The 22,440-nt window shown below is 39.0% G+C and overlaps 2 protein-coding genes across 7 annotated transcripts in view; one reads left to right on the top strand and one right to left on the bottom strand.

Moving 5' to 3' along the window:
* The window catches only part of LOC121329654 (transcription factor IIIB 90 kDa subunit-like), a 75,863-nt gene that overhangs the window by 19,592 nt on the left and 33,831 nt on the right, over positions 1–22,440 (top strand). For 3 of the 4 annotated variants that reach the window (XR_005951800.1, XR_005951801.1, XM_041275357.1), the window contains exons 5-12: positions 3,286–3,317; positions 4,859–4,931; positions 13,110–13,259; positions 14,637–14,730; positions 18,996–19,122; positions 19,503–19,542; positions 19,655–19,747; positions 20,361–20,645. Coding sequence is in view for 2 of the 4 variants with exons in the window: in XM_041275357.1 (XP_041131291.1) it covers positions 3,286–3,317; positions 4,859–4,931; positions 13,110–13,259; positions 14,637–14,730; positions 18,996–19,122; positions 19,503–19,542; positions 19,655–19,747; positions 20,361–20,645 (894 nt within the window). In the remaining 2 variants the exon portion in view is untranslated. The remainder of the gene's footprint in view (positions 1–3,285; positions 3,318–4,858; positions 4,932–13,109; positions 13,260–14,636; positions 14,731–18,995; positions 19,123–19,502; positions 19,543–19,654; positions 19,748–20,360; positions 20,646–22,440) is intronic. The other variant, XM_041275358.1, reaches the window with a different exon arrangement.
* btbd6b (BTB (POZ) domain containing 6b) lies at positions 5,224–10,291 on the bottom strand. 3 transcript variants are annotated; one of them, XM_041275362.1, is made up of 5 exons: positions 10,155–10,291; positions 8,272–8,566; positions 7,769–7,859; positions 7,441–7,559; positions 5,224–7,276 (listed from the first exon to the last, which is right to left on the bottom strand). In XM_041275362.1, exons 2-5 carry the CDS (start codon positions 8,475–8,477, stop codon positions 6,244–6,246), a joined length of 1,449 nt encoding a protein of 482 aa, XP_041131296.1. In that variant the 5' UTR covers positions 8,478–8,566; positions 10,155–10,291; the 3' UTR covers positions 5,224–6,243. The 3 variants fall into 3 exon arrangements, with proteins under 3 accessions (XP_041131296.1, XP_041131295.1, XP_041131294.1); XM_041275361.1 differs by lacking the exon at positions 10,155–10,291 and adding an exon at positions 8,869–9,902; XM_041275360.1 differs by lacking the exon at positions 10,155–10,291 and having other exon boundaries at positions 8,272–9,903.

Genomic DNA, 22,440 nt, shown 5'->3' with positions numbered 1-22,440 from the left:
TTCTTTTAAATAACCATTATCTTTTTAAACCAGCTTCATTTCCCATTGACGGATGTGACTACTTAATTATACAGCTCATTCTGAACATGCACACTGTGTTCTGAGCATTTCTTTTGCAAAATTATATATTACTCGACTACTGAGCATCATGGAACAAACTGAAGGAATATTGTATGGGGGGGGGGAAAGGGTGGAAGTAACCACATGGTAAGCTGGCCTTGATTCCCTCCAGGCAGATTATGTTATGTATCTATATTTATATTCGTCTCTTCATTGCCTTTCTCACTGAGGAAGCCTCAAGCTGGGGAAAATTTATAGTATCACAGAGGTCATAACTTCAAGCAGAGAATATTTTAAAACATTCATACAGTACCAAATACCGCTGGCATGTTTGTAATCCGTCCGGAAGCAGCGTTAACATCTCACTCTTCCAAAACAAAAGTCATGGGGGGGTAGTACTGGGAATTAAACCAAAACGACAAGTAACTGAATGAATAGAAGAGATTTACAAAAATCTAAGTGTTTATTTAAAAAATTGTATATAGAAGTGTTCAGTCCGTCAAAAAGTAGTGTTTGGGTCATTACTCAATTCATATTTCAGTAAAGGTAGAATATAACTATAAGCTGCAGCTGTTCAAGTGAAAAATCCCTGGGGAGGGTGGATATAATGATTAATGCACAAAGTAAAATAAGGGCTGATTGAAGGGGAGTCATGGTGTGTGGTGGGCATTAACAACACTCCTCAACTTGCATCAAAACATGAGATTAAAAGGCTGGTTCTGTCCCTTCACAGACGGACCTAATAAATGTGTTGTGGTATGAAACACACTGCAGGACAATACTCTTGTGTTAAGAGGGATTTCATGTGTAGATAGCCAGCCGTGTACACTGGTTTATAAAGTAAGGTCACCTTTAACAGTATTGTGCCTATGGAGATCCCCCCCCCCTTTTTTTTGATTGAAATGCTAAAGTTCACATGATCTAATTAAAGGAGGTTCCTTAGGCAGATCGGGGAGATTCAGAAGAAGTTACTTTTGGTTTTTTTTTCCTTCCATGTCTAAAGTGCAGAACAATCATTGATTTAAAAAATATCCTCCTCATTGTAACCTGGCTTTAGTGCATTCTGTTACTTAGTGGAGTGAAAACATTTTCTAATTCTGTAATGCTAAGTAACATTTTGCATGAAAGGCAGCTTATAATAAGTGTGTGATGTGACTGATTTCTAATTATTTGCAAACAGTACTAAAGTAACTAATGTGTCAGTTGAGTTCCTTACCAGTAACGGATAACTACATTACAGCTACAGTACGCTATGCTTTAATGTAACCTGTGATGCATGATTCCTTTTTAACAACTTTTTAAGGAGAAAAGGTAGGTGTCTAGCTAAATATTAGGCTGGGTTAGCAGAATCTGACAGCATTTCCAATAGGATTTAGGTTTTGCTGAGCAAATCTGAATCCGTATTTCTGAAGCTGAGCTATTAGGTTTTGTTAATTGCAAATTTACAGGGCATGCTTTTTTATGTAGTGTTATTGCTGGGGGCACATTTTGACCTTTCCTAATGTGTTAATAACTTGCCCGATTGGGGGATGAGTGCATTGCCTCTCTGGGTTGAAGATCTCACGTCGTTGTCCCTTGGAGGGGGGGGGAGCTATCCTTGCTTGGCAATTCTTTTTTTCCCCCATGTGTACCGAATCCTGTGTAATCCCATTTGCGCATTTCTACTCGGTTTAAGGTAATTTTCCTACTTTGCATCCATTTTAATGTGATTAATGTGAGCACCAACATTAATCGATATTATCATTTATTGTTATTGCATGTCATAATGCAAAATAACACACTGAAGCTGTTTTAAAGATGGTGCTCACTCAAAACAGTTGACACAAAGTAGTATGAATGACCTTAAAATGATCAGAATTGCATAAGTGGGGCTACATAGCGTACAGTAGGATTTGAGACACATGGAAGGAATGATGCAATAGGCAAGTTCATTGCTGGAAAGACATTGCCATGACTCAGTGTACTGTATCTGGCCCTTTATTTCTAGAAAGGGCTCTGTTCTAATGGTTCTAATGATACACTGGGATTAATGTTGACTATGACCTTGCGTTGTGCTGTTTTTGAATGTATTCAGAGCACCTCTAATGCCTCAACTATTGTTAGGTCTGAGCTTTCATTAACGTATGAACACGCTTAAATAATGTGGCTGTCATCCTGTTGTAGAGTTGTGAAAAGGTGTTTTGTGGTAATAGAAAATGTGGAAAGAAAGATGTGATTTGTATAAATTAACATGATAAATAGGCTGAAATATAAAAGTCAGATGGCTTTGCAAACTGATAAATTAGGCGGTGGAAATGGGACCAGTGGAATTTTTGATCCGCACAGTAGAACGAACCCTGTTCTTGGTCACATGCTCTACTACCTCATCAAGCAGGGTTGTTATTAAGTGTTTAAAATATAAAGCTAGTTTTATAGAAATAAGAACAGGATATTAAAGTGCATCGTGCTTCTCATACTGTAAGATAGGTCAACTGCATTTACAATGCTTACCCTTATAAAAGTGTACCCTGGTATTTTGCATGGTGTTATACTGTACATTTACCATAATTTACCCTTGTTTGCCATGTTTATTAAAATGCTTTACCATACCAAACCATGGTACACTTTTTTATAAGGAGTTTGGGCCAGCTGGATAAAGATTAATTAGTGATGGGTTTGGAGTATTATTTTTCATCTTGACACACACATCTTGTTTTAATGAAAAACTGCACTAGACTTTCAAAACTGGGGCAAACTGTTCAAGATATCAGCAAGCACACAACAGGGTGCTGCTTCACTATATAATTTAAGTCCCTGATATGCTTTCTGTAGCTGTATGCCACTTTCATTAGAGTTTAGATTGGAGGGGGAATACCGTGTGTAAAGAACGTCTGTTGAAGGGACACTATTAGGGTTTCAGAATGGGTATGACTTTTTTGAAATTGAGGGCACCTATTTTCTCACTTTTAAAAACCATGAACATGGCAGCTCATTCGAAACTGCATTTACAATCCTTTACACGTTCATGCAAGCTGAGGGTTGTTTCGCTTTATAAGAAAGTATCAGTGTATTACATTTTAATACACTGAGATTTTCTAGTAGTGTAGCTGTTCTGTAAAGTTACTTTTAATAGTGCTGAATAACAGGTCAAATCTTAATGCACCAGGAGCTGATACTCACTCAGTTCTTAGGAAAATGGCTGTAATAGTGGGGTAATAAATGCAGCTTTCTTTAACCAGTGCACAGATATGCTGCTTGATCTGAGTGACCTTTTACAGGTAGATGTGTTTTTGTTTATATTCATTGTTTCTAAAATATCCCTTATATATTATATATACTTTTTTTTTTTTTTTTTTTTTTTTTACCACTCAGCAAACTGTAAATGTCATACTTCTACAGTTCCAGGATTTCGATGGCCTTTGTGATAAAGATGGGTGTAGGCCCCTTGGGGTAAAAAGATATTTTGCTCTGGTTAAGCCAGCGCCTGCTGCAGAACCATTCATTCTGTAGGAATTAACAAGTGGCAGAAAGGAAGAGTTTCTGCCTGTCGTTGAAGAAATTGCCAGTAGAGTTGATGACAGTTTTGAGTAACAAGATAGAGTAAAATATGGGGAAATGCTATCAAAATTTACTTTTTGTTATAAACTTTAATGGTATAAACCTTGATTTTAATGTGAAACACATTCGATGCATATTATACTGAATTTAACAAATAAATATGGAAATGCATTTCATAGCTAAATTAGTCTCTGTGTGTGAAGTCAGTCCTGAAAGTTAACTATTGGTACAAGCCAGGTTGAATATAATGTAACAGGTAAAGTGTAATGCTCAGCCCGCTCTTGCACTGAAATCCCAAGTTTCCATATTTCTAGCACTCAGCCCTTTCTTTTCTATGCATGTTATGAAGATTTGGGTCATGAAAATGAGTGAAAAGTTAAAGGCCAAAGAACGCTTCTTTTCCTAAGATGGTGAGATTTGCAGTGTCTTTTTTATTTTTATTATTTATCTGTTTAGAACAGCTGTGGCTGGACAAAATTAACTTTGCATTTGTCTGCAGTTTTTGGTCTTAATAATTAAGCATTGGGATATTTTTTTTCAATGCAGCTGGTGCAGTTTATTTTTATACTCCCAGCTGCCCCTTTGAGAGCAACGCCCTTCTAATTTTGGTATTTGATTTGAGCCACATACTTGGGCTTAACCTAAGAGCGCAGACCACATTTAATAGACTACCAAATATTTCATGAATCCCTAGTAAGTAGCAGTGCATCAGCCAGATGGGCTGTTGTCCAGTTTCTGGCATGGTGGCTTGAAGACCTTGGTATGCTTGGGTTGTGGTCTTCTGCACCCAAAGGTCATGAGATGGCTGTGAAGCCCTGTCAGGTTAGAATGTTAGATCCCCTAAACCTCTAGATTCCCCTGCCTTGGCGTTACCAGAAAAGAGTTCTCTCTTGATGATGATATGGTGGGAACAATCACTGAACATAAGACCTCTTGCACTTAAATTAGTCAGAGGAATGCCTTGCCAGGAAAAAAAAAGTTGTTTTTGCATAATAAAGTTTTGAAAAAAAATTTAAATACCCATTTACTTTTTGTTTGTATACATAAAGAAACCGTGTATAAATATGTCCCCATGCTCCCTTGCTTCGTACATATGCAACACAAATCTTCATGTGGCAACAGCTCCTTTCCCAGAGTGAAATATTAACCTGATACGTGAACCTTCCAGCTTCTGAGCAGCTCACTGCTGTGCATCGTGCAAGAACACACAGCTGCCACTGTGCTTGCATTCTAACATGCTGTCCTTACTTCCTTTTCACAGGTGAATGTGTACGTTTTGGGAAAAACATTTCTTCTTTTGGCTAGAGAGCTCTGCATTAATGCTCCTGCAATAGGTAATATTGCATTTCTGACATTTCTACCAAGTTTTGTTTTTCAGTGTGGGTTCACAAGTATCTGATTTCTAGCTTTTGCCAGGGTAAAGTGTGCTGTTGGAATATGATAGATTAAATAACCTGTGTTACATTATCTCTGACTTGTGATTGTATGATTTCAGTTTGTTTTGGGGGGTGGGGGGAACAGTACTGCAATTGTACGAATCTGTTTATGGGAATGTATTTCAGTGACTAATATGGCTACCATTTCATCTCTCGATGACCATTTGAAAAAATAAGTTCAAGCTCCAAGTTTAATTTCTTGCCCAGTAGTTTAACCCCAAGAATGTACAATTTTAATAAACACTGCAGTAACCTTGCTTTGATATTCATGTTAAATAAACACCACATACATAGTTTAAACAGTATGGATATTGGGGTTAAATCAGTAAATGTGACTGCCCTACCGTTTTACCTTACCTTGAAGACAGAATGAAAAAATAATCCTGGGGCAGAATGTTATATGCATTATTCCTCCGACACTGAACTGTAGTTCACTTCAAAACGCCTAGAGGGCACTGTGCTACTAAACTTTATACATGACTGTTTTCCTGTTTAGCATAGTCAGCTACTGTTTAGATTTGTGAGGGCTGTTAGTGTTGCATGAAAAATATATGTATTGGCCACTACAGTTCTAAACATTCAAAATTCTATAAATTAGCCTTACACACAAAAAAAATGATAATAGTAAATCCATTCTTTCATTGTTTTTCTAATTAATTATTGGATATCAAATGCCAACCTACAATATAGGTAATTGGAAGGCATAGTGCAGTCCAATCTTACCAGTGCATTTGCATATGCAGTCTTTTCTTTTTTGAAAGGTTTTGTCTAAAAATGATTGTAAGAAAGTACACTCCAGCGTTTAGTCACATGAAAACGTTTATAATTTGCAGGTTCATAAGCTGCCCTCTAACACAGAACATTCTGTTTTGTCAATCAGCCTTAAACTGTAAACAAATAAGCACTATTTTATATACAAAACACTACAGGGAATCTCCCACTAGAAGTGCAATACAGCTTTTTACATCTTACTGTGGTTTTTAATAATTAAATCAAATAACATTACATTCTTTTTTAAATAAATAAAATAAGATTAAATTCAAGAGCATTCCTTCACTTAGTTTTGATAGCCGTTATTTTGAGATGGTAACAGGCTTGCAGTGTGACATCCTCTTACTGCTACAATATTCAGAAGGCTTTTTTTTTTTCCTTTATGTGCTTTTACTAGCAGCAATGGAATGCAGCAGGAGTTGTATGCAATTGTCCAAAATCATGCATAGAAAATGAGTTCAGGTATTTGCCCCCCTTGTACACCGGTCCCATTGGTACTGTCCGACGAGCACTGGAACTGAAATGTCACTTTTCCACACTGAACTTCGGTCATCCCTTCCTGACCAAAGTAACTGAGTTCATTCCCATCCAGGATGGCACTCACTGTGTAAAAGGTGTCTTGCTCCACCTGCACTGGGTGCTCAAACCACACTGAGAAAGTGCTGCTAGAGCCATCGGAAATAAATGTAGTCAAATTTTGGGCAAGGACTGTCCCTTGGCGTTTCAGTTCAATTCTGACGCTGTACTCCGCCTTGCCACCACTCGACCCATACAGTCCGAGTCCTGCGATAAAGATCCGCTTGTCAACAGCAAACTGGATGCTGTCGCAGCGGCCCCGGTATCTCCACTGATTGCTGCGGTATGCCGATGACTGGAACCTGTGGCACTTCTGAGGTGCCAGCCCTTTCCTCTGTGCCAGGGGAAACTCCAGTGTGGGCTTATTTGAGGCAGTGTACCATAAGAAAATATTGTGCGTTTCTTCAAGAGTCAGGATGTCCGATTGCGCTGCTCCGTTTGCAAACTCCTCCAGTGTCATGGTTGGTATTCTAACCAGGTACAGGGCTTTCCCCAGAACACTGCGCTTGTTCCTGGTCGTGACCACCAGGCCTTGCCTTTTGCATTCCGCCACGGCCCAGTTCAAAACTGCGTCGAACACGACCACCTCTCTAGTGTTGAGAGTTTCCCGCATCAGGATGATCTCCAGAGTCTGTTGGTCTATCTCGCAAAAGCCCTCTGATTTGAGAGAGAGCTCTGCCTGGGCATCGATCACCTCCCAGCAACGCTGGCTCAGCTCCGGCTCCTCAAAGAGCCTGCTCTGAGACAGCAACACACAGGCGTTCTTTGCCTCCAGGCTGGTCTCCAGGAAATTCACGCAAGCTTTTGCCAAAGCAGGCACAATATATTTTTTGGCAGCATACAAAGTGGCCAGAACTGTGTCCGCTTCCAGATCAATTTCATCGCTGTACATATACCTGAAAAACAAATAAGGGGGTAAAAAAAAAAAAAAAAAAAAAAAAAAAAAACTTTTGAACAGACTGAATAACCGTTGTGCATTTTACAGTCCAAAAAGTCACTGCTATATCATTGTCAATAAATAAATAAAATAATGCAAGTCAGCTTTAAAATGCACACTTACTTCAAAAGTATCAGGAAAGCAGCATGTTCCACATCTGGAATATGGATTTCAGATTTATCTTCCGCAAGATCCCCATAAAACATGGCACAGAAAACTGAGCTGCCCACTGCCAGAACATACTGCAAGGTAAAGAGAAGCACATTATACATACAAGAAGGAACTTTCCTTCAGCACAATGTGTTTTCAGCACATCTGGACAACTACATCTGCCACAAATTACATGTAGAGCTAGATCAATAAATAACAAGTAACCGCTCATTAGGAGTATGGTTTCTAGCTGTAACGGTAAGATCTGCAAGGACACAACGTTATTTCTCACAAAACGTACCTTGTGTGCTGGCACTTTCTCGGAGCTACCGGGCGGACCCACAATAAAATGTATATCGGCCATGAGTTCGTTATTGAACATTAAGGCATTCCTAGAAATCAGAATAAAACAGTACCTCAAGATCATGCATTTGTAAACATGCTTTAGGTTTGCTACACATAGAAACCTGTAATGCTAAACAACGTACCACTAACGCGATTAAATTGGATTGCAGAACGTGTTGGTTGACAAAATAAATCAAAGTACAGTGAGATGAGGGGATTTTTTTTCCCTAATCCTTAATGTAATTAACATTAATTGCAAAATAATAAATTTGAAAATATTTTGCTTTTAAGTATTTATACTTTAGAAACTTTTGTTACAGCAGTTATAAAAATTCAGAGCAAAAAATAAACAACAAGGAGAGACTAGCGTTTAGGGGGCAATGCACGCACTACTTTGGGATTTCTCCGAGTTAGCGGGGCGATAGTTTACTGTATTAAACAGCATTGATCCCAGCCTACCTTTCCCTTAAGGTGGGGTGGGAAGATTGCCAGTTGGCAGTCTCTACGTTGTTGTTGTTGATGTTTTGCTGAGCCGCAGCTGTGGTGCAGGGTGTAACAGTCTGGTTAACCGGGACGATGCTTTTCTTGGTGTTTGCAGTCACTGTAGTGCCGTTGCTGATGGGGAGGTTGGTGTTTGTGCTAGCAGGGTACAGTTCTGCAGCCATCTTCTTCTTCAAGGACAGAGTTACAATCTCATAGCATACTGGCAGCTTGCTGTTGTGTTTAACACCCTTTTTGGACTTTTTCAAGGTTTCTGGAAGTAGAAGGAAAAAAGTCAAACACTTCATGATCCTGTCATGAAGGCAATGTGGAGGCACTGACATCAGCAACAACTCCGTGAAACCCAAAATACAGACGTGTTAGTAGGCTGTTAAAAAAACAAAAAAAAAAAAAAAAAAAAAAAAAAAAAAAAACTACTTAAAGAACTCCTTTACATCATTTCAATAGAAGCAACATTTAGAAGAGCGTGGTTAAAATCCCTTTCTCAGAGCAGTGCTGTTTTTTTTTTTTAATTTATTTTAAAGAATTGTGGAGAAAAGATAAGTATTTACCAACCCTGCATGAATCTGAACAGCAGCATTAATATATCCTTCCGAAACTGCGCAGCGATTTTTAAGAACTGCTAACTGAAGAACGTAAATATCGCATTTTCCTCAGCGAAAGAAATCTCACTGATATCGGTAACAAATGTCCTTGATTTCTGACTAAATACGAATCCCAGCACGGGTAGCTCGCGTTGTTTAATTGCTAGTGGTTCTCCTAAAGGCTGTGTGCCCAAGAAATAATCCGTTTCACTCCAGTTAGCGTCCTGAAGAAATGGCTGAAGTCACAATAACATGCGAGCAACCCTGCTTCGTTTCTCATCGGGGGCTGCTGCTGCTGCTCGGTTATTTCTGTTTAATCTGCGAGGACGTGCAGCTTTTTGTTAACAAATCAGCTTGAAACTGCCTGTACGTCAGAAGCCTGAATCCTCCCACCTCCTCTCGCTGCTCTTTTCACAAACACAATACGTTGCAAGGGATCTCAAAACAAACCCTTTGTAGTTGTGTGTGTGTTTTTTTTTTTTTTAAATGCAATGGTTTGTACGTCATGGCATCTGCACCCGCCAATGACAAAAGCACAGCTAGTTTTAAATGTTAGTTAAAATCGTAGCGGAGGTCTAATTTGCACGTAAATCTGTCACCCCCACTCCCATATGAAATAAATAAATAAATAAATCAACTTCCGTTTGTTCTAGCGTTTTTTTTTTTTTTTTTTTTAAAGGTTAAACAGCATATAGTTAAATTCCCGTGCTTACAAAATCAAAAAATTGCCCCCCCCAGAAGCAAACAACTTTTACACCAGTTTCAAGTCTGTCTCAGAGTCCTGACGATTTCCAGTATTAATGCCTTACATTTATTTATTTATTTTATTTTTTTGTATTATCCCTTTACTGTTTATCAGCATTACTCCAGGTTTTTGCTCTGAATGCCTCGATAAACAGACGCGGTTTTAATTAGATTTCATGAAGTAAACATCATCTGTGAACCAGAGACGTAATCCCTGCACGCTTCTTTAAATCTTACTAATAATAATGTGTGTTTTTATTAAATACATTCGTTTACTATGCATAACGTTTTTTTAAAAAAAAAAAAAAAAAATACAGCAAAAGTAACAAATTACAATAAAAAAAACAGTTAACGAGACCAAGTGTATTGTTATAGTACACATCAACACAACGCTTATATCCGGACTTCCTGCTGTGGTCGGGTTAACACACCAACATCGCCGTTTCATTCAATCGGATATTAATTAAAAATAAATAAACGCACGATAAACCTCCAATTGATGTAATGTTGTACCTGTTTGCTTTAATAGGCGTCCTTTTACAGAAATATAGACGTTAAAGTTTGCATTTGAAAATCCTCCGCGGAGCCAGAAGCCATGACACAAGTGGAACTGGGAATGAGACACGGAGGGGGTGGGGCTGACACACACATCATGTTTCAATGCTGAATTTCTTGCTTTCCAACAGAGGGCCCCGGTGCTACAAACTGAAGTGTTTGCCTAGGTTTAAAGGCATCGTACACCGTTTAAGCTGCTCAGTGCTTTCCAACGGAGGTACACCGAGATTAGATGTATATGTTGTATTTATTCAGGACCAGATACATCTAGGATTCAGGCAAGTAGAAATAAACATTAATATAAGTTCTGAAAGAAAGGCATAAATAATACCCCTCCTCATTGGCAGTCTCATTAAGTACAAACTACATGGAAGGCCATATTTATCAGTATTTTGCATTGCTTTTAATTGTAAGGTGACCATATGGCTCTGTGTTCAGAGGGGCAGCTGGGGATAGTTAGCATTCTGGTAAGGTGTAGTCCTGCTTCTCTTAAAGGTAAGTGGTACATGAGACAGGTAAAACGTACCAGAATGCATTGGGTTGTGAGCTGAAAAGCCTGAACTATCCCAAACTGTCCAGCTGAACACTGAGCCATATGGTCATATATGATTTGGTCTATACTGCCTTGTATTTGATTTGGTCTATATTGCCTTGTATTTGATTTGGTCTATACTAGCACATAACCAATATTTTTACACTGTCTTTTGTTTTAGCTAATCCTTAAAACCTACTGAACTGATCTATTTAAAATATAGTATTTCTATACTGGTCCACTTCTAAGCACAGCTAACTGTGGTGAAAGGCAAGCGCTATCTCAAACCACAGTGTAGTGCTACTGACATTTTGGGTTCATGGGTCAAAAGTTAATGTCGTTAACCGCCCAGTGCGGGACTATGACAGTTCACATTATAGCACTACATTCAATTATTCTGATTTTAAATTTCAAATGACAGAATGGAATGAACCATTTTTAACAAGAAGTAAAACATACGGTAAAATACTGCTGCCCTGTATTGTAATTCAGGGTGTAAGTAACTAGTAGCTAATAAGAAATGCTGTGTTCATGCGCAGGAGGTTTTGTAGTAAGTGTCCCATTTCGGTGACCCCTAATTCTCCTGATTGTCCAGGAAGGACAGGCTGGTGTGTAGCTGAGAGAAAGCCTGGGGGCTTGCAATTGAAGCTCCCAAAAGTTTCCTTCCGAACAGCTGCGTGAAAAAATGCCGATAAAGTTTTTCCGTTCTCCACCCGAAAGAATCAGTAGGGAGGGGGAATCTTTGCTTCAACTATGATCTGAATCTCTGTCGCATCTCTTTGTAGAGTTCCAGTTCCCAGGCTTGTGGCCAGATTTGGAATTGTATCTCATGACCTCAACAGAGGATTACAATTTGCGCATCAGCAAGCTGAGCCAGTGCACCAGTTGAATCTTGGCAGCACAGTAAATGCATTGAGTAAGAGACGGCCAGCGCTTAGTGCAGCGTGCTGTTTAAAGCAGAGGGCAGAGGATGAGAGGTTCTAGTTTGGCACCCCTGTCCAGGCACCCACGCACTATGTGCTTGTGAGTCTATTGCGTTTGCCTTGTTCCAAGTAGCTGTCATACTGGGTGCAGAATCACAAATGCAAAAGAGGTATTGCGTCCAATTTGGTTTTATCCTATAAGAAAACTATTTATAACAGAAAAAGCTGAACCTATTTCCTTAAGCATGAGTCAATGATCCTATAGTTTTTTTTTAAAATCCCAAATAAATGTACAGTGACGCATTCAAACTTAATGAAATTTACCAGCTAGAATAATGTATCTTTTGTGTGGTGCTTTAGAGGAGGGGAATGAGTGTTGTCCTCCGTTAGGATCCTTTCATCTTGTTTATCAAGATAGAGAGTACTGGCTTTTGTTGTGCAGCTGGGACCATCTGGGTATTAATTTGAATAGTAGTTTGAACAGGAAACCCTTCCAAACATTGTGAGCTGGCCAAGGAAATTGACTTGAGCCTAAGGAACCTGTTCTTGCACATCCTCGGTTAAGTGATAAAGAACTCAGAGGAAGCTCTGAAAATGAGGACGAGAGGATGGGGCTCTGCTCTGAGGGCTGCTTTTCTAGATTGCTTTATTATTCATGATGCTGAGCAAACAGAGAAGTTGTTAATATGGAAACTAATCATCCAGATGTGTGTTTCGGTGGTTTCAGATTATTCTGTGGCTTGCAAAACACACATTTTTCAGAACGATGTTAAAAAGCAACTTTAAATGAGTGTCACTAGTTTTAGTTGTGTTAATACTTTAATAACAAGACATTTAAAATATGAACACATAGATGTCTTATTTTACTGCCCCCCCCCAGCAACTTGTATGCCATTTTCACATGAAATGTTAATAGTTGGTATTAGTGTGCTGTCCAGATAGTTGACAAAGAACACAACATTCTTAATGACAATAATTTTTTCCCCAGTTCCCAGTTCTGTAGTTGGGTTATTGGACTTGGTTATTTGTATACATATGTTTTGTAAATGGAAATTAAAATTGGATTTGTAGTGTTTTTGTATCTCTGTATCTATTAGTTATTTATTTTTATTCCCCCCCAGTGTTGTCTTTGAACTAGAATACATGTTTTAGGGTTGAGCTGTGACAATCTGAAACATCAGAGCTGGATAACAAGTATTTCATATTTCTTTAAAGTCTCCTGCATAGTTTTTGTTTTAGTTCTGATTAGTATTCATCCTCATGACTGCTGTTTTCAGCATTTCCTTTGTACAAGTTTAGCCATGTCCCGAATGTAGAACTAGGCTTTCATTATTCGTATGGTCTTTCAGATGTTTGCATGAATCTTTACCCTGCATATGTGAAACCTTCTTTCAGTTGAATTCCCACAATACAAATGTTTAGATTTGTCTCTTTCTCCTCCCTTGTTTGTGCCTGTAGACCCATGTCTCTATATCCCTCGCTTTGCACACATGCTGGAGTTTGGTGATAAGAACCACGAGGTGTCAATGACTGCTCTGAGGTTATTGCAGAGGATGAAGAGAGATTGGATGCACACAGGACGCAGGCCATCGGGACTCTGTGGAGCAGGTATCCTAAAGAGGGGTCATTACTGAAGCCTTTAACCTTTGCACACCAGGAATGGGGTTTTCTGAAAGGGATTCCTGAATCTCTTACTGAAGCCTAATCTATATTTTAGATACATGACACATAAGTTCTTCATTTTTTAAACTGTAGAAGTACAGTATTATGATGGGTGAAATAACATTTTTGACATTTTACCATGATGCCCTTGTCGGCCCATATCCAGTTATGCCCATATCCAGTTATGCTTATGTTTTCTCAATAGATTTCCAGTTATAGTCCTATGCTTTAGTTGCGCACTTGCACAAAGTTTCCTGTCAAAGTTTCTTAAAGCTTCATCGTATGTGTTGTATAAATGTCTTTATGTGGTACAGTATGTGGTTTTGCTTTACGTGTGTTTCTAAGGGCTATTCGGAAGTACAGTTATATAATAGCAGTCATTCCCTGTGAACTGGCTTAATATCCTGCTTTGTGTTCTCTTGCCAGACTTTCACTAGAATTTGGATGGGGAAGTATTTCCTTGTGTCAGTAATCTTGTCTCGGGAGATGGGAATACTGCTAGCAGCCTATCCAAAAATCATACATAAGAATGCTTTAAAAGCAAACACAACTGGTGTGTGGGTGTGTGGTCTGTGGATTACTGCTATTGTAAATTGTAATGTGAATTGTTCTTACAGCTGTTCTTTTTGTTATTCGCTCTACCAAAGCCAGCAACAGTGAAGAGTGAGAATTTAGCAGTCGAGGAGTATTTATCACTTTACCATTCTATCCAAAAGGAACTGTTCTTTTTGTCTTGCATGTAATGCTGAAATCTCTTGTTAAACCTGAATGCCCAGTGGAAGTGGGATAATGTGCACATACAAACATACATACATACATACATATATACATACAATGGCTTGGGTCTTGGCCTTTTGACGTAGTATATTAGGCCTTCGGCCATCATGCCCCTTTTGTAGACTACAAAATTATAAGACACTGTGAATACCCAGTGCATATATAGGCAGGGCTCTCGCTCGGTTACAATATCTATTGTTGTTGCTGCTTAGTTCCTTATTTGTCATCCTCTATGCTAATTGTGAGGATATGAACTAGGGAAGCATATCAGTGTTGCACAGGCTTGAATGCACAATGGATCAATTCTGTCTTGAGTGCAATGCTAATGTGCTTCCCCACCACACTTCCCCAAAGTCAGCCTTATGAGGATATCTAGATTCTGTGGGGAGTCATGTCATCAAAGAATTTAAAAATATTTTGATTTCCAGGTTGTTCATAACAAAGCAATACATATTAAGATTGTCTTTTTTTTTCCCCCTCATTGTTTTAACCGATTCTTTTTAAAGTGTTTTTTTTTTTTTTTTTTTTTTTAATTGTTTGCCTCAGCCCTCCTTGTAGCCGCTAGGATGCATGAATTTCGTCGCACTGTGAAAGAAATTATTCGAGTGGTCAAGGTTTGCGAGTCTACTCTAAGGAAAAGGTGGGTGTGGTTCATTCCTCTCTGTATTCCTGTAAGGTCTTTAACATTAGTGCAAAAACAAAAAAAACCACAAAAACATTTTCCATAAAAATACTAACCTCCCAACCCTTCCTAATTATAACCAGATTTAGTTTTTAATTTTTTTTCTCTGATATGAGTTTAAATCACTCAATCTTTGTTTGTTATTATGTAATAGCAGTTCCAGCTAATAAGCAAAGAACAGTATTTCAAAACCTTAAGTCCACTGCAGACAGATTTACATGGGATCCCTTTAAGATTAAATGCTACAGGGCTACGCATATAGATATTTCTACAGGGTTTAATAGAATGCACATGGTGCTGCTGTGCCATTGGCTAGATAAGCCACTTATTGACTAGATAGGATATGGAGTGCTGTTGGAATAACAAATGACTGTCCGTCTGCCCCTGGTACATTTTGGAAGCTCAACTCAAGCAGATCACAATACTGGGACATACTAGTTTTTCAGCCTCTTCACCGCTTCATTAACTATAGCCAGCAGTCTTGTAAATGCAAATTGTTTCAGAAGGTTTTTGGGCTAGTTATTTATGACCTTTATTAATTTCTATTGATTTGTGCAACACTATGAATAAACTATTACCGTAGTGATGATGTTCTGGCTTTCATTGGGCTTCTGTAAGCAACTCCTTCAGTAAGAGCCTAGAGGACACTCTGGCAGGCAGCAGTAGTTCTTTCTCGGGCCAAGCACAGCCTGAAGCTTCCCAGCTAGAGAGAATAACTGATTTCAGTTTACCAGAGGTGGATAAGCAGCTGTTAGCACCCCCAATATGGCGAGTTGAAACTGTTTCAACCCATATCTCATAACATCAGGCAATAGTTGCTGAAACAATCGCTGCCTTATTCAGAATGCAACCGCCTTCTTTTTATGCCCCCCCTGGAGATGGGGATATGGTGGGAGCGTATTTCTTGCTTTAAAGATACAATTGTGCTGATTTATTTTATTTGTTGGCAGTATTTCAGTCTTCATTTTTTTTTTGTTTTACTTATCCAGTGGTGATAAAACTCTACTGTGACATTCTTTGCTTCATGTTAAGCAGAGTGTCATATTCTGTGCAGTCTCTCTGTGCACGTGCAGTTTTACCTGTACTGTACGCACAGTGGATGTTTGTAATGGTGGAGATTTTTTTTAATGATACTGGTTGCGCTAATTAACCATCCCTTTAAAAGGAGCTTGTATGTTTTTGAAAATCCTATACATCTGATCAGATTCTTAGATAAAATACAAGCTATAGGTGGGTTTTTCATTAAAGATTTTTCTGACGTCATCTTGGTTGCAAGTGAACACTTGGAGATCATTCTGCAATTGATTTTGTTTGCTACTGACAGTGTCCTCATTTTGAAGCCGTGTATACGTATTACTAACTTTACAACTAAGTGCATATGTAGATAGATCAGATTCCGATGACTTCTTATTTTCAATGTTAAAGTTACAGTATTTGTCTGTGTAGTGATACCCTTTACTTTTACATATGACCTGACATTGCAGCCATACTGTGGTCATGAAGCTTGGGTGCCTGGGTGATAAAGTGCTAACACAGAGAGACTGGCTTCATGTTAGGAACACAGCTTTGTTCTATGGTTCTTTAGGCCAAATTTGATTGCTGTCATCTGGCAAGAAAAAAAATCCCAATTTTTTTAGCAGTAGATTTACAAACTGTCCAAGACAATGTTTCAGAGAGCCAGTCCTACATTTGACAGGGACTGATGTTTTTAACCTAACATGTTATAATTCCATGCTGTAGTAAAACGTGATCTGTGGCTTTTCTTAACAGAAATCAGTAATGTGTCTTTGTAATATTTATTTCCTCGTAAATCTAATTACTGCACGATATTGTATACTTTTACAATGAGCTATTGAAGAATTAGAAATATATTTGCATTACGGGTATGCAATTTATATAAGAGACCTACCAAATCATGCATTTGCTCCATAGTAAGACTACATCAAATTAAGCTTAATGTGCCTGCTTCATCATTGCAGGGATTTCAGTATCCGTTTAGATACATGTAGACTGTCCTAAACATATCTTTTAAAAGCACCTCTGCTTTCGCTATTAAAAATGGGATTGGATTGGATTGACTGATGTGCCTCTCGCCAGCTAAGAGACTAGTCCCTTCAAGGCAGACTTGAGGCATGGCTGCAGGTCAGATTGACAAAGTCACATTGCCATGTCAGTGCTTTCCCTGCTCCTTGGATTGAAGAGGGGTCGCCAATCCAGCACCATTCATGTGCACGAAAAATCCATCCCAGTGCAATTTGTAATTAGTTGTGTACTAGCTGTACAGAATATTTTATTTCTTTCAAGTATAAAGCCTTTGGAGAAACACCAATATGTTTATTTATGAAAGATACATTTTTAAAATTCTTCAGATCAAAAAATAAAAAAGCCTTTGTGAAAGGCTGCAAGCCGAGGTAAAATGAGCTGCAAATGCAGTTTTGTTTTTGTACCTGTTTGACTGAAGAGCTGTTATTTCTGCTTTTATGCTCTTGAATTGAAAGGTTGACGGAACACATTTCAGATAAAGTGACAGCATTGATTATTCACACTGGCAGAAACCGAATGAAACAGCTGAATCGCTTGCTGTGAGAGAACAAAAAAAAAAAAACCCTGTTTTTGACTGGATCATTACTGAATCAGAAGTAGTTAAGTTAGAGTTTGTAAAGTGGGTCCCAAGTGAACCCTTTTGCGTGGGGTTTTAAACCCCTTTGTGATAAACACGCATACTGTGTATTATATGACCGCTTGTTGTCCATTGCCAGTTTATGAAGTTTAGATTTTTAACAATACACACGAAATAACTAGATGCCTTTGATCCAGGTTTATTAAAAGGCTGTAAATGACTGATGAAAAGCATGTGGTTACATACAGTTCCAAGTTTCTGTTGGCATCTGAATATTTTTTACAATTACTACATTGTAACATGCCAGCACAAGGAGTTTCATAAGGCAACAAGTTTGTAAAATTCATGTTCAGCAGATCATGCGGTATATTACCAAAAAGTTTGCTCATAGCATTGGTCTTTTTTTTTTTTTTTTTTTTTTTCTTTCCTATATTCTCACTCTCAACAGTAGCAAAATGAACTTGTTTTGTGAAGTTAGCTGGGTGGGCAGGGGCACGGGCCTCACCTCTACTATTTGGCTGTCACAGGACATTTCAACTTCTGGTGTTTTTACACAGAACATTTGCATAGCTGGTTATAAAAATACTCTAATAACTATTTTATACAACTGTGTAAGAATGAAGACCTTTAGATCAGGACATAAGTTGTCATAAAATTAAATGTTTCTTTGCAAGTATGACAGCATGTACCATGTAGAACGACGACGCCTCGAGGATGTCGCTGCTTTTTAACATGATCACTACATGTTTTAATAAATCAGCCTCATTGCCCTGAAGGAGGTCAGGTTAACAAGACATGTCTGTGTGAGTGCAGTTACCTTTACTGTGGAGTTAATTAGTCAGTTATGTATATATTTACTTCTGTAAGTTAATAAATGGTGTGGTCTCATTATCAACGTGCACGTATGTAAGACAAGTTAGTGTTGCAGAAGTAAACGTTATATAAAAGATCGAAGACAATGCATGCAGGTTTACAGGGACGCACATATGGCTGCTAAAAGGATTGTGTTGAGGGCTCCAAAGTGGCACATCCGGCAAAGGCCACGTGGAGTGCAGATCGTGCCCTATAGCCTGGAGGTCGCCGGTTTGAGTCCAGGCTATTCCACTACTGACAGTGGACAAGAGCTCCCAAGGGATTGGCGCACAACTGGCCGAACGTCGCCCGGGTGGGGAGGGCTTGCATCGGCCAGGGTGTCCTCGGCTCACTACCAACGTCCCCTGTGGACTGACTGGGCACTTGTGGGCTTGCCTGTAAGCTGCCCAGAGCTGCGTTGTCCTCCGACCCTGTAGCTCTGAGGTAGCTGCATGATGGGCCTATAGAGTGAAAAGAAGTGGTTGGCTGACGGCAAGTGCTTCGGTGGACAGCCTGTGTTCGTCTTTGCCACTCCCGAGTCAGTGCTTGGGTGGTGGTAGTGGTGATCTGAGCCTAAAATTATTGGCTGTTTCAAATTGGGAGAAAAAAATCAATTTACGATTTACTAAATTAAAAAAAAAAAAGATTGTGTTGAAGATTTGAGGGTCTGTTCTATTCATTTGGTTCAGATGGCTTAATTTTAATGCTTTACAGTATGTAATCTAACTTTTGTGATATACAATTATTGCAGACTAACAGAATTTGAAGATACTCCAACAAGCAGCCTAACAATTGACGAGTTCATGAAAGTAGACTTGACAGAGGAATGTGATCCTCCGTCATTCACAGCAGGACAGAACAAAGAGAAATTCAAACAGGTAAATCTAATTCCTGTTCAAAAATCCAGGTGCCAGTAGCAGGGATAGCAGGCAGTGGGGATTCCTTGCATTGCCCTGCGAGTTGCCTCACACTGTAATAGTGAGTGAAACAGAACTTCAGTCTCAAGCCAATCTGCTGGCTCTCTTTTTGATGCAGGGGGTTTTAGACGACTGTGCACTGAGGGCTAAGTTGAGACAACGTAACATTTTCTTTTCAGATTTAAGGCCTTCAAAATAAAATGCGATTGCCATAACCAGTTGTATTACAGTACATGCAGTAACCTGACTAGTTATGGTTTTGTTCAGAGATTTTCTGTTCTCGTTGTGACTGCTAATCTTTGACAGATTTAACTTTTTTTTTTTCTTTTTTTTTTTAAAAGCTCGAGCAAGAGTTAGCTAAGAAGCTTGATGAAGTTGCAGGTATATTATTATTATTATTATATGGTTTGTGGTGAATCTACAGGTACATTGTAATGGGGGAATGTTGTAGTTTATAATGTTTTATTTATGTTCTTGTAATTTTGCTTTGTAGTTGAAATAACATGCTACCAGGATGAAATAGAGACTGAACTGGAGAACAGTCGACCAAAGCTGAAAGGACCATATGCATCTTACGCAGTGGAAGGTATGGAGGAGTCTACAGTTTTAGCTGTTAGTTGAGCAGCTGCTCGTTGTTTAAATGATCCCTCAGAAAGCCATGTAATCAGCTGATTGTGAGATGTGATTAGCGCTGCTGTAATTACTAAAGTTGCAGTATGGAACTAGAAATGGTTTCGTTACTGTTAATTCACATTTTTGTACATCTGTTAACTTTTTTTTCTTTTTAATTTTCTGTACTGTAATGTTTTGGAATGTGATACTTTGTATTGTGATATTTTGTAACAACTGTAAGTCGTCCCTGGTTAAAGGCGTCTGCAAAGAAAATAATAATAATAATAATAATAATAATAATAATAATAATAATAATAATAATAATAATAATAATAATAATAATAGTAAAACCAGGAATGAGACAAGCTACTATGCAATGGGAGTCTTATTTCCATCCCTGAATATGAAGGTATAGATGCTTTTATGATTGGGTGTGCTAAGTAAACAAGTAATAATTGTGTGTGTGTGTGTCTAAGATCACTGGGTTCTTGTTTAACTAATGGTGCTTCTAACGTTCGTTTTAATGTGTGCCTTATGGGGAATCCTTGTTTTCTGCAAACCTAATGATTGCATTTGCTCTGTTTCAGACTCTATGATGGACGACAGTATCTCAGTTGCTTCTGGTGCTCCCGGGGAAGAGGAATTGGATGATTTGGAATTGGAGGTAGCAGCGAATCACCTCAACAATAATTTTTATTGCGAAATTCTTGACGAAAAAGAGGATGATGAGGAGGAAAGGACAGCAACAGAAAAAGACATGTCCCCTGTTAAACGTCTTCCCCTTGCCTCGTTACTGGGGCCGCTCCCTACAGCTGCCAGCCTTGGCCTTACAGACTCCATTAAGGAATGCATAGCAGCCAAAAAGGATGACGGTGAGTGTTTTTCAAATGTGCTTCTGTAGCTCTTTCACAATGTACTGTATTTCCATTCAGATGTATACAGTTTATTGAGTATATATGTTTAAATTGACATGGATCAGGGCTCATAATTTCTCCCAGCTTGTTCAGCTAGCCTGGTAGCAAGAGTGCATTCTATTCTTAGCAGGTGTTTGGGTTCAGCTGATCAGCATGGTGTGGACGTAGGGCACATTGTACACAGCTGTCAGATACATCGGGAGGGAATTACTCTGCAAGGCAACTGTAGTGCAAGGTATTGAGTCGTACCGGTTAAAAGTGTGGAAAGAAAATGCCTTGGTATTTCTTGAACGTGTAGATGAAAACGAGAATAATCTTCTCTTTTGCTGAAATGAAAATGCTTTCAGCTGCTTCTGTCCTGTGTTAAACAAAAAATAGTAAAACTGGGACTGCTGTGATCAACAACTGGTTTCCGGGGGAGGGTAATAAATGGAAGCCCAAATTTTTTCGTTGAAATGTTACATGTCCGAACTGGATTTTTCACCCATTATAAGTCAGATGCAGATTTATTTTTAAAGTTTAACCGCATGACCTCAGACAGTGGTGTACAGCAGGAAACAATTTACAAGCCACAGATTTAAGATTGGGTTATTGGTCCAAACCATTTGGAAAATCGTTCCTTTTGGTTTTTACTCTTCTTTTTGGTACTGTATTTCAATGGTGACCTTTGTTGGGTTGATGTTATAAAAATGTCTATTGGAGAACGATATTGGAGCTGCTCGAGGTAATTGCCCATTTTCCCCCCTACCTAACACAAAGCTAGTAGTGCCGAGCGAAAGCAAAGAAAACTGCACTGCTACTGTACAACCTCCACACACATTTCCATGTTTGCCAGGTTTTTTTTCTGGTTTTCCTTCCTTGTAGTGAATCTTTGAAGTCCCTGCAGAAAACAGCTGCAGCTGCTGTTGTCGGGTTGTAAGGAGGGTTTTTACTCACTGCTTACTACTGTGCTGTTACTTCCTTCACCCTGTAAAAGCACAGAAAAGTGGCCAGCAAAACTGTCATCTGCCTTGGGAAGCCTGTGTTTGAATCCAGCTGAGTCCCTTCACTACAGCGGTAAAACAGTGATAGATGTTTTGGCACAATCTCATTTGGCAGCCGTTTGTCAGGAGGTTTTAGGGTGGATTAAGTTACAAAATGTTTCTCTCTCTCTCTATCTCTCTCTCTCGATCAACCCTTTGGGGGTACTATGCTCAAGTTGTTTGATGGGTGTGGTAGCATATTCTACTCTATGACCGCAGCGCTCTACTACTGCATGTTCTTGCAGTCAGAATAAAAATCTGTAACTCATTTCAGATTGCTGCCTTAGCGTTTCAGTGGCTCTGATAATTGTAGAAGACTTTAGCAGTTGATGTTCAAAATTCCCTCCCCCCCCCTCCGTCTCTCCAAATTGTACCCATACATTAGCAATGCACTCTATCATCGCTTGGATTCTAGTTTGTTTAATCCTGCTCTGACATTGCAGGTCCCCAGTGATGGGGCTTATTTTTACTCTACATTATCATTATCTGTGTGTGCAGCTCTCTCAGTGGCAACACCACCCCCCTTTTTGCTAGTGCATGTATCCTATTATCATGCAGTGGGTAATCTATACCGTTTGTTCTCATAGTCTCCTATAAGTGCACACAGTGCAGTGCAAATGTAACACAAAGCTTAAATTGAAGGCAGAAGAGATGCCACATAATTTAGGTTTTGGCTTTCTGCCTCTGAAATAATCTGTTTGGAAGGACAAGACATACTTGTTGTTGCGCCC

This window comes from Polyodon spathula, chromosome 17 (assembly GCF_017654505.1).
Source record: "Polyodon spathula isolate WHYD16114869_AA chromosome 17, ASM1765450v1, whole genome shotgun sequence".
Taxonomy (NCBI): Eukaryota; Metazoa; Chordata; class Actinopteri; order Acipenseriformes; family Polyodontidae; genus Polyodon; species Polyodon spathula.
Note: the sequence above shows the minus strand (reverse complement) of the source record. Positions and strands in the feature narration are given on the sequence as shown.

What these genes read in the sequence shown, in the direction of transcription:
- btbd6b (XM_041275360.1), bottom strand. Translation starts at nt 8,636, where the DNA reads ATGTCAGTGCCTCCACATTGCCTTCATGACAGGATCATGAAGTGTTTG. An exon ending in CACCCCACCTTAAGGGAAAG is followed by an intron (nt 7,860 to 8,271) that starts GTAGGCTGGGAT and finishes TCTGATTTCTAG; the next exon opens with GAATGCCTTAATGTTCAATA. An exon ending in AGAAAGTGCCAGCACACAAG is followed by an intron (nt 7,560 to 7,768) that starts GTACGTTTTGTG and finishes TTTACCTTGCAG; the next exon opens with TATGTTCTGGCAGTGGGCAG.